The sequence below is a fragment of the Mytilus edulis genome, chromosome 4, assembly GCF_963676685.1.
Source record: "Mytilus edulis chromosome 4, xbMytEdul2.2, whole genome shotgun sequence".
NCBI classification, from domain to species: Eukaryota; Metazoa; Mollusca; class Bivalvia; order Mytilida; family Mytilidae; genus Mytilus; species Mytilus edulis.
Genome location: NC_092347.1, coordinates 97,787,921 through 97,799,656, shown reverse-complemented (window position 1 = coordinate 97,799,656; position 11,736 = coordinate 97,787,921). Strand labels below are relative to the sequence as shown.

At 31.9% G+C, this 11,736-nt stretch overlaps 2 protein-coding genes across 4 annotated transcripts in view; one reads left to right on the top strand and one right to left on the bottom strand.

Annotated features, from left to right (window-relative positions):
* The window catches only part of LOC139521196 (semaphorin-2A-like), a 92,633-nt gene extending 90,968 nt beyond the window's left edge, over positions 1 to 1,665 (bottom strand). Inside the window, exon 1 of one of the 3 annotated variants that reach the window (XM_071314550.1) lies at positions 1,550 to 1,665. The gene's annotated coding sequence lies outside the window, so the exon portion shown is untranslated. Of the gene's footprint in view, positions 1 to 1,499 lie in introns of all 3 variants that reach the window. The other 2 variants (XM_071314552.1, XM_071314551.1) reach the window with 2 other exon arrangements.
* A 155-nt stretch (positions 1,666 to 1,820) lies between these two features.
* LOC139521195 (uncharacterized) lies at positions 1,821 to 9,977 on the top strand. The gene is made up of 5 exons (XM_071314547.1): positions 1,821 to 1,894; positions 4,092 to 6,039; positions 6,439 to 6,673; positions 7,418 to 7,519; positions 8,864 to 9,977. Exons 2-5 carry the CDS (start codon positions 4,093 to 4,095, stop codon positions 9,451 to 9,453), a joined length of 2,874 nt encoding a protein of 957 aa, XP_071170648.1. The 5' UTR covers positions 1,821 to 1,894; position 4,092; the 3' UTR covers positions 9,454 to 9,977.
* Positions 9,978 to 11,736: the final 1,759 nt, after the last annotated feature.

Genomic DNA, 11,736 nt, shown 5'->3' with positions numbered 1-11,736 from the left:
CTATAAAATACAATGTAGGTTGGATATATTTAGAATATCTCGTCATACTAATTTTTCCGGATTGTAAAAGAAACGTAAATAGTGTAAAGGAGAGCTCAAGATACCATAATTTCTTGAGAAACAGAAGGGAAATGTGTAAAAAAGTGTTTAAAGTCAAACTATTCATTTCTGGGTCTCCTTCTCTTGAATCTAAGTAAGATTTGTTGGGGGGTTTTCCACACTATAAAAACAAAATGAATGATGTGAGGGAATGTCACTTTGGTCAACCCCATAGGGGATTGACGGCTTGAAGCCGTCTTTCCCCAAAAATCATACAAGACTAACATTTAGGCCAGAGGCTCCTGACTTGGGACAGGCACAAAATTGACTATTTATTTTCAGGAGTGTCCCCTAACAACAAATCCTGGATTTGCGTCTGCTGATCAATATCAAAAGTACTGATAAAAGAGGGTACCTTTATGACTAATTGTGGTAAAAAAATTGACAAATGAAGTTCATGGTAATTTTTGGTACAGCAGCCTGAAAATAAAATATACAATTTCTTTAAAAAAAATATATAAACTGATTTTGACAATCAAGTTAATTGTTTTTCCAAAAAAACGGTAAGGATAATTATGAGGGTAGTTCTAGTAATGACCTTTACCATCAAATTGATTAAGATTTTACCGTGATTCGTCAGAGGTCTCAAATAATTATTGTTACTGTTATTTTTGGAAAAAATTTAACGTGAATTGTCATTTTTATTAAATCATTTGATTTTATTATTTGTCTATATCAAAGTGCACATTTTATTGTCATGCACCAAAAATTATGGTTAATGTCATAATCATTTCAATGGTAAGAATCTTAACCATTCTTCTTCATGAAGGTACCCTTTAACCACCTTTAATTATGAGACCTCTGACAAATCCCCTCAAGATTTTAATCAATTTGACCCTAATGATGAAGGCTTGACAATTGAAGGTAAGGCATTACTACCTTCATCAAAATATGGACACACTAACAGTGTGGGTAGCTCAGGAACTGAGGATGGGAGACACTTAGTCCAAGGCTATTTTAATTTTTTTTTGCGACGCCTGAAAATTAAAATAGCCTGAAGGCGTCGCAGAAAAAAATAAAAAAGCCTTGCCAGACATCATAATTATTTGTGAAGGCGTCCCAGAAAAAATTAAAATAGCCTTGCCAGACGTCATAATTATTTGGACTAGGAGACACTAAAATATTTTTCTTCTCTTTTTATACAAATACTTGTCAAGACTATACAAGATTTTCCAATACAGATGTAGGTGCATGATATCTCAATACAAGGTCAATCAGCAATAGAACATCTTTTCACATCTGAAGACTCTTTTAAAGTTCACTGATTGAATGGTCTCTTAGAAAAGTCAGTGACATGAAGAAAAAAGGGGGAGAAGAGAGAAAGATAGAGATGGGAAGAGTTATCTCTCTTGAAACATTTTAAAAGTTTTCCTATATATATGTTATTTGGGAAATTATACATGTGCTAAAACTTTAGACTAGCTGCTCAAACACATAATGTCCACTTCACCTTTCTCATTGCCCTGACATGTTGCAATAAAACGGTGATGACATAAAATGAGATATTTTACACACACTCAGTCAGTGGTCAGCATGCATAATGTGGCGGTTTTATAACCCTCCGATAAATATAATCCACTGCATATGATGATAAAGATAATTCAGATTTTTTACAAACTAACAAATGAACCAAATAAAAGAAATGAAAAAAAAAGCATTTATAGACTAGATACATTAAGTGCTGATAAGTTTGCAATCAAATACACATATTTCTTGCAGGTGCTCTTTGGCAGACGAAATATATTCATACGCAAATAAATGCAAGAAAACTGCAGCGATCACTCTATCCATGCAGGTTTGTTATTCCTTCCATGTATCTTTGTTAACTATGCACTTTAAGGATAAAAGGCATTTGCATAATTGTTTACATGACCAATTTATAAATGTCATTTTCGCCTTCAAACCGAAATACACCGTAAGTTTCGGTTTAAATGGGTGGCCGATCAGTCTCCTCCATTTTTCGATCTGTCTTTCCACACTTGTTTACCTTTTTCAAAAATGTTGAGCAGAGTGCCAATAACGATATGAAATAGCCAAGCCAATTATATGATGAAAGTATTTATTTATTGATTAAATAAAAGAGGAAGAAAGATTGATTTGTTGTTTGTTTTATCCTCCGCCATTTTCACTCCATCATTGACAGGGGGCGTGGTCAAAATATTTTGATAGGCCAAGGGAAAAATAGTTTTGAGGCCAAAAATGTGAAATTATAAACCCTGCATATTAGTGGAGTATGTAAGATTTAATTATTGACATATAAATCACTTTACAATTTGTAACAAAATAAACAAAATAGGTATAATAAACAAGAAATTAGTATATGTAACTACAATTATAATTTTAAACTAATGTTCAATGAAATAATTCATAGCTTATATTAAATAATTAGTCATGCTTCAGTGATTCCCTATATAATCAACCAAATTTTCTCGCCTATGTCTCTACCCCAAGCCACAGTACCAGTACATGTATTCTAATTAAATAATCCTGAAAATGGGTAACTATCTTAATGTGAAGAAAATTAGGTTGCTCCTTTAATACATTAAATATGTAGGACTCTAAAGTGTGATGGTACTCTAAAGTGTGATGGTCTACACTAAAGTACGATGGTGTCTCACGCTCAAGTTTGATGGGTGTTGTTTGCTAAAGTGCGATGGAACAAAAGAGAAATGTTCAAGGGCATTAATGTTAAAAACAAGTCTTTTTGCAAAATTTAGTTTGCTATGATATAACATATAATGCGATAGGCCTTTACTTTAACGGTAGTCTTATGTGACTGTTTCTAAATTTAGAAGACTGACATAATAATTGCTAAAAAGGTTATTCAGGTGTCACAACATACTATGTTTCCTTTAAATGACTATATAACAACTCGGACGTATTGGATTGATTGTTGGTTGTTTAACGTTCAGTGGCAAATATTTCATGCATGTTCAGGACTATGGTCGCATTGGATAATTGATGTAGCTTGCCGTTTACACAGCCTATTTATATAAATACATCCCCTTAAAGTTGTCAGTTGCAAACACAAAATTCGGTCATTGTCGGAATAACTGAATAAAATTTATTTGTACAAGCTTTAAAGTTTAAATGCGAGAGAAAGGGGTTGTTGTTCGAGCTTTCCCCCTTTCCTTAGCGAGTATTTATACATGTAATGTTTTGCTACAATATACAAACTGATGTTTTAATGGACAATTTATGATTTACGCTTGAAATTGTGTACCTTTATTTCACCAACATTTATACTTTTCAATAAAATCATCAATATTTTAACGTAAACGTAAACATTAATATGCATCTGTTCGCTTCCAATATTTATTTAATCTTGTTCATTTTTGGTTTGTATAAACGACCGTTAACGTCAGAATCCAACTACGTTTCGTACATTTATACTTTCGCCGACCATCGCCTTTAGCGTATGGAGGCTTTAGCGTAAACCATCACACTTTAGCGTGACCATCATACTTTAGCATCCCCATTGCACTTTAGAGTCCTACAAATATAAATAAGAAGATGTGGTATGATTGTCAATTTTTATGTATGTTAATTTTACTCAAGTTCGTGTTGATTAGTCTTTAGTTTTCTATGTTGTGTCTTGTGTAATTATATATTTGTTTGTTTGTCCTTTTTTTCATTTTTATAGCCTGTCAACTACTGAACATCAGATTCCTGACTTAGGACATGTGCAAACAAATGCAGTGGGTTTAAACATTTTAATAAGTACCAACCTTCACCCTTATCTGAAGCAATAGTGTTAAATTGTTATTGTTATTTGCAGTCATTCATTTTACAATTTACTTATTTACCTCTTTCCCACTGTTCAAATGCTGTTGAAAAATGTATCAAGCAAACAAAAATAGTCAATTAGGCAATAGCACCTGTTCATTTCACCAAAAATTGCCAAGTTTATTAGATATGCATAGAATTTAACACACAAATAATAAGCAAATTTTAGCAGTTGTGATCTTCATCTTTCTTGTCTTATTTCACAGAATGGAGGATGAGGATGGTAACCCACAAGAAGACTGTGAAACAGATGACAATGATGTACCCTTGCTTTACATAGAAAACATAACTCTTCCAAATAGCACAAGGGCTCATCTAACTACCAGTCCAGTATTATCCAAATTAACAGACAAAGATGGACAGACAACATGTCCCGTCAATAAACTACAAAAGGAAGAAATGGAGGATTTGAAATTAGAATCACATCAAGATATCAGAAGGATGTACATCAAAAATATTAATACTTTACAAAATCAAAGAAATTTTATGACAATATGCAAAGACAGTATTACCAGTAATGTGAATCATTTGAATATTGAGGCCGCAAGTGTGCCATCTGTGAAAAAGAGCTTAGATATTCCTAAGACTGTCAAATTCACACTGCTTGGTAGAATATGTACAGGACCTAGAAAGCTAACTGCACAGACTGACGTAAGACCAGATATTGGTGTAGATGTTCTGGAAATTGACAAAGATGCTACTTTTATCCCAAATCTAGAGGATATTAAATCACAGATTAGTTCCGAAGTTTCACCCTCTGTAGTCAGTGAAGATCATGAAGAAACAGATAAGAAAAGATATTCTTATTCATCAGGTGAAAACCAAGACTTTGATAATCCAGAGGCTGATACTTTTATTCGAGCTACTGCTGAAAAATTTGAAAGTGTGAATGTTTGGGATGAGGAATACACATCTTTGAAAAATAATCTTCTAAACAATGATCCATTAGTATACCAAGGTCCTGAGATTGACGAGTCTTTTACTACAGATTTTGATAAAGATGGAAAAGCATCGAGGAAGAGAAAAGGGAAGAAACCTACATTTGTTCAGATAAAACAAGAGGATGCGATTACATCAGAGGAAGAATTTCATGATGAATTTCTTCCAAAATCCAATGATTCTATTTATGCATCTGTGGAGCATATTTATGACAATGAATCAGAAACCTCACAAATGTCTCCAGAAATGAAAAAGTTACAACAAAAGTTACATCCCTTTGCAATTACCTCCCCTAGTTTTAATAAAGCTGCTGCACCAGCTGTCATGACAACATCAGTTGGCCACACTGGTACTGTTGTGACTGTTTCCATAGTCACCAAAAAATCTCAAAATAACATAGAACACTTGACCCCAACAGACTTAATGTCAGGAGGAATAATGTCTCTTAATTTCAAGAAAGGTCAAAATACTTACGAAGATATTGTACCTGAAGATCCAAGTGATGATGAAGATACAAAGAGTAAAACAGAACAAAAAAAGACATATTATCATGTTATGGAAAAGTTGAAAGCTATAGAGGCAGATAACGATGAAGAACTTCATAAAAACTTAGATCGCATGGAAATTAATGTGCAGATTCTCGATAGTCAGCTCATCCAGAATGGCGAACAAAAACGATGGCAATGTCAGCTTTGTTCAAAATCTTACACAACCAAACACAACTTGATCACTCATATATTAGATCACAATGGTATTAAACCACATCTTTGTATGGTGTGTGGAAAATATTTTAAACAACTAAGCCACCTTAACACACACATGTTGACACATGATAACATTAAACCACATGTGTGTACTATTTGTGGAAAGGAGTTTACACAAATAAGTCATCTCAAAAGACATCAGACTGTTCATCTAGAAAGTAGGCCTTATATTTGTGATATTTGTGGGAGGGGCTTTGCTTACCCTAGTGAGTTAAGGACTCATAAAGAAAAACATAATTCAGACATAGAAAAATGTGATGAATGTGGTGAAGAATTTGATTCTGTAAAGGCTTTGAAACTTCATTTAGTGCTTCATGAAAAAAGAGAAGAACTTATCTGTAAATATTGTGGGAAAGTCTTCAGGTATCCTAGTCAGCTGAAGGATCACATGATCACACACGAAGGTTCACGACCTTACATTTGTACAGAGTGTGGTATGGATTTTATGAAGGTAAGTAACAGAACAGGATGATAAATTTATTCTTGTCTAATGTCATACTAAATCTGATATGTAAATGGTATGAATTTAAAAAGAAGATGTGGTATGATTGTTTTTTAAACAACTCTTCACCAGGGACCAAATTTTAAGGATGCAAACAACTATAGGGCCTTCAGCAATGAGCAAAAACCTATACTATATATAGTGAGCAATGAAAGTCTCTATTAAAGAACATCTTCTCTATGCATATTTTGATTTATGTGTAAAGGACTTGTATCTTTTATTTATTGTTTGGAATTTGATATGCATTTTTCTTGACTACATTCATAAGAAAATTCTTAAATATGAGTGAAGGTAAGTACTGGATAGATATATATGATATGCTACATGTATGTTTCATCTGTTTTTCAGGAGCATCATTTGAAGGCTCACCAGTTCACTCACTCGGGACAAAAACCCTTTGCCTGTGATATTTGTGGCAGATCATTCAACCAGAAAGCTAACATGATGCGGCATGTATTAATTCATAATGCCACCAGAGCATTCAAATGTGAAGTGTGTGGGAAAACATTTACTCAGCCACAAACCCTCAAAGCCCACCAAGTGGTACACAGTAAAACTAAACCTTTCCAGTGTAAATTTTGTGGTAAGGACGTGTTTTATCATTGAAATACAAAGCCATTAATATGTTGTGTACAAAATGTATGTTAAACATTTCAAATTGCTTATTCTATACACTCATGTAATTAGATTATTTATACATTCATCTTGTGCATGTGAAAGTATTCAAACTATTTGATACAGAATTTCATGATTATTCAAAACATGGAACTTTAACGCGTATTGAATGCATACCTGCAAAGAAGAAGAAGTGGTATGATTGTCAATGAGACAACTCTCTACATGTGACCAAATGACACAGAAATTAACAACTATAGGTCACCATACAATACTACCACAGAACAGTCACAATTTAAGTCTGCAAACTCTGGTTAAAACTAGGAACCAGTGAGTTTTATATTCACTACCAAAGAAAATGACACGTTATAACTTATTTATTGACCTTTACTGGTATAAAAAAGACAACTTACAGAAAGTTTTAAGTCCGACAAAGGCTAAGTCTGTGGAAGGACAATTTATTCAACAGCTTCCTCTAGCATCAATTCATATTTTAACAAATTGTCTTTTCTGTAAAATTGTTATTGTTACCTGATTGTCCTTACATAGTTTTTGAAGCATATATATTGTATATTTAGTGAAAGCAGTGCATACATGTATATGTCATGATATCAAAAAGATATTAATTGTTTTCATTTTGCATAAAATTGTCAATTTTAATTTTGACACTTAACGATTTTTCTTGAATGAGCATATTGATGTATTTTTACAGGTAAACAGTTTGGGAGGTTACATAACTTACAAGGCCATCTTCATATGCACAATGACACAAAACCTTACTCATGTTTTTGTGGAAGTACATTTACTCTCAAAGGTAATTATTGCTAGCTTTACTCTAAAGAAGAACTTTAATGGTAAATAGAGAGTAGATAACAAGATAACTTTTAATTTGCATGTCTGTGTCTATCAAAATTTTTGGTAAACTGCATGTCACATTGTAATTTAAGGTGGCTCGGGCTTATTCGAAGTTTCTATCAGAAGTGCTGTATTTTTGGTTATTTTATTCTGTAAAGAAAATGATTCAAATTGGTCAAAAAAAAAATAGGGGGTCACGGACCATTTAAGCTCAAAATTTTACTTTTAAACAGGTATGTTAAAGGGACCATTTTTCAATGAAATGATAGGGGAAATAGAGTTGTTGACATATTTTTTTCGGAATATCAAAAAAACGTTCTATGACAATTGGTCCAAAACTGTTATATGAAAAGCTGGAATATAGCTTCAAAGAATGAGCCAATAAAAAACATAGGTCACCGATAAGGAAATTTTTTTTTTTTATCTTAGAACCCAAATTTTGGCGGGAAAATGGTGAAAATGGGTGAATTGTCATTTTGACCCTTTAAAAAATACCGATAATAACGAAAATAGTCTATTAGTTACATAACTACAATGATTTGACATTCCTAATCAATCAAAATATTAAAAAAAATTATATCCAATTTACGACAAATACTTTTGTAATTCATGCGTGAAATTATGCGCAGTCGAATAGTCCCGAGCCACCTTAAGAACAAAAAAGATTTGACAAAAGGGTCAAGATGCATATTAGTTTCTCCATAGGTGGTAATGGTAACGTTTTCTTCTGTTGCTCAGTCCATATCGTTAACTTTGATATGTATGATGGCTCGTTTCGAAGCTGAGACATTTTCACATATATGTGGTTAAATTTTCGGGGTACGAAGTGAGATTACTTTTTCTGTAAATTAGCAAACCCCAAGTATACTTTTGTGATTTGGCTCCTCGTGGTAAAAAATCCTTTTTTTTAACACAATAAATTCTGTGAAATTTTAATACTTTGAACACATTTAATAGATCCATAGTCTTTACATATTTATTCTATGTTCCCCTACTTTCTAAATCAACACACATGGTTAAGCTCAGTCCTTTGTAAAAAATAGAAACATGCCCAATATCACTACACAGAGATTTTTTGTTTTCACATGACTTTTGAATTCCTCATTTTGAGGCACATTAGGGATATTGTCCCAAATATGGTTTTATATTCAATTTTTGATGTGACATGCAGAATTCAGAAACAAAATTTAATTTTTCCAGGATTAATATCAAATTTATTATTAATGAAAAGTAGTTGATATTTTTTTTAGCATTTTTTTTATATGATTTACTAATTGATTTGTTCAAATCTTTTGTTATAAAGGAAATTTAAACAGACACAAGAAAGTAAAACATGGACTGGACGAGTCTACAGAGGACATGGAAGAGCAAGCAGTCAACTTCCTGAACGAGATGTCATCTGGTCGAGTACATAATGAAATGGATGATTCTAGTAGTGTGGAACAAGTATTGTCTTCTCCTGATTCTAAATCACCAAGGAAAGGAAGAAAATCAGTCCCTAGAAAACTTCTCCAAGGTCAAGGGGTCGGCCTGCTTGAGGAATCTGATGAAAATACACTAAATAATGATGAACAATTGTCAAAGTATTTCTATAATACACTTGTTGATGAAACTGAATTTGACAAAAATGAAAATTTTGATCCAGAATCTGTTTCCTTGGAAACAGGTATAGGTTTAGGTATAGAAACATCACCTGTATCAAAATCAGTCAGAAAACGTAAAAAACCTGAGCGGGTATTTAATATGGATGCTTTTGATGACAGCCATTTTGATGACATGTCTGAAGAAGAAGGGGAAGACTTAGAAAATGAAGATATTCTAAATAAGAAAATAAAAGTTAATTCAAAAGGTACAAAATTGGATTCTATCCTTAAAGAAAAATTTAGCAAATAAAAGTTTACAAGTATTTATTTAAGGCCTCTTGAATTAGTAAATAAGTTAATACATGCTGTCAATTTCATATTAACAAAAGGATTGATGGCTATAAAAAATTTAACTTTAGAACTAAAATGACATAATCTTGCATGATTCCATAATGATAATTTCAAAAAGAATTCTGACCAATGGAAACACATAAGGGCAACACTTATGTGACATTAGCTTTTAGTGATAGAATGTATAACTGAATCCATTTCAACAGTATTTTTATGTTTTATGTTTAAGTTTTGAGAACTCAGCTAATTTGAAGCCTTACCTACTTGTGTTTACCTAGACATACACAGGGGGTCTTTTGTATGTCGATATCCCCATGTGTAGACATGAACATGTACTGTAGAGTTACTTATTATGTATATCTATACATGTATTTGTACTGTTAAGTTACTTACTGTGTATACATAGACATGCAAGGGGTCTCATGTTTGTTTAAACCCCCAGTGTAGACATATATATGTTATTTTACTGTGTTGTTTTAAGTCTGTACTATGTACTGATTTGTGATAATTGTTTTAAGTTTTGTTAATTTGTTTTTGTTACATATAATATTTAGAAGCATCATTTAACTTCTAGTTAATTATGAATTATAACTGCTGATGTCTTGATTTGTTCAAATCTGTTTTAATGATTATTTGTTTTATTTCAGTTATAAGAATATACTGAAGAAATATTCATTTTTTGTGGGGTTAAAAATTCGTGGTTTTGTCTCTATATAAGATTTCATGGTTTCAGGTAAATGGAAGTGATATTATATGTAAGTTAAATCTTCTTTGGGGTTTTAATTTCATGGATATATTATTTCCACAAAATAAACAAAAATAAATCCTCCACGAAAATTTCTGCATTTACTGTATATTTTCAAAAACACCTTACAATCTGACAGAAAAAAGTGTTTTCGCTGATATTGGTATGGTCAATTTTTTGCCATCTATTTTTTGGAATCTGACAAATGGTCATTTAGGAAAAGTTTGTGGCATTGTCAACCTTCAAATTATGAACTTTAAGGTTTATGTACCCTTCTGTAGCCATTTTCGTACGAACTTTTCAAACTTCAATTGTATCAAAACTACAGATATAATGAATAATAGAGATAGGCCATTTTGTACATATTCCAAGGGGAAACTTGATGCAAAGCATTATTTTTTACTGTTCCATTGCATTTATTAGAAAAAGAGGACTTTGTGGCAAATAAATCCAGATTTTTATAGAAAATCCACAGCCTTTATCCTTGTACTCTCATATTTGGCATTTTGATGACTGATAGATATAGGATTATTGCATGCAGTGCTAGCATTGATTTCCTTAAAACAAGTTTATAAATGTGGTTAAGACAAGTATAAATATGGCCAAAATCAAGTACACCTTTTAGGCTCGACTTTAGTGACTCAGCACGAGGTGTTTTGGAATTTACAGGTTACTTAGAACTTTTTGTAAAAAATAAAAACTAGTACATCATAGAAAATCAAGTGAGTAATTTATGTTTCAAATTTTATAACAAAAATCTCTGTATTAAAGGCTGTGGATTTTCTATAAAAATCTTGATTTATTTGCCACAAAGTCCTCTTTTTCTATCAAATGCAATGAAACAGTAAAAAATAATGCTTTGCATCAAGTTTCCCCTTGGAACATGTACTAAATGGCCTATCTCTATTATTTATTATATCTTTAGTTTTGATACAATTGAGGTTTGAAAAATTCGTACAAAAATGGCTGCAGAAGGGTACATAAACCTTAATGTGTTGCTGGTTAATGAATACCAAAGGAAATCATTTGCCAATAAATGATTGAATGTGCACACAGGTTTCTTTAACATCTCCTCCTCTTCAGAGATCAAGAAAGTGTCATTAATCTAAATTATCAAAAAAGTATTAATAATCAATATTCAAATCTGAGAATTTTTCTTCCTCCATTCTATGAAGCAACTCCAAAGCAAGACATAATTGTATAGTTTAAGATGTTAGCATTTGTGGTTAGGTCACAGAGACAAAACATACTTATCTCCGAAATATTTAATCACCAAAAAAATGTTTCCCTAATATAATTCATCTCCTTATATTAGTGATAACTAGAATGGCCATTATAAACCATTGTCTTTCAATTGTAGCATTTATTTGTTTTAATTTTGTTATTTACAATTAATTTGAATGTACAAGTGTACATTGTAAATTTTGAAGTTTTATTTTTGTTTTTTTTTCTGTATTTGTTTTGATTTTGTTGAATCATTCCTATAATTATTTGAAT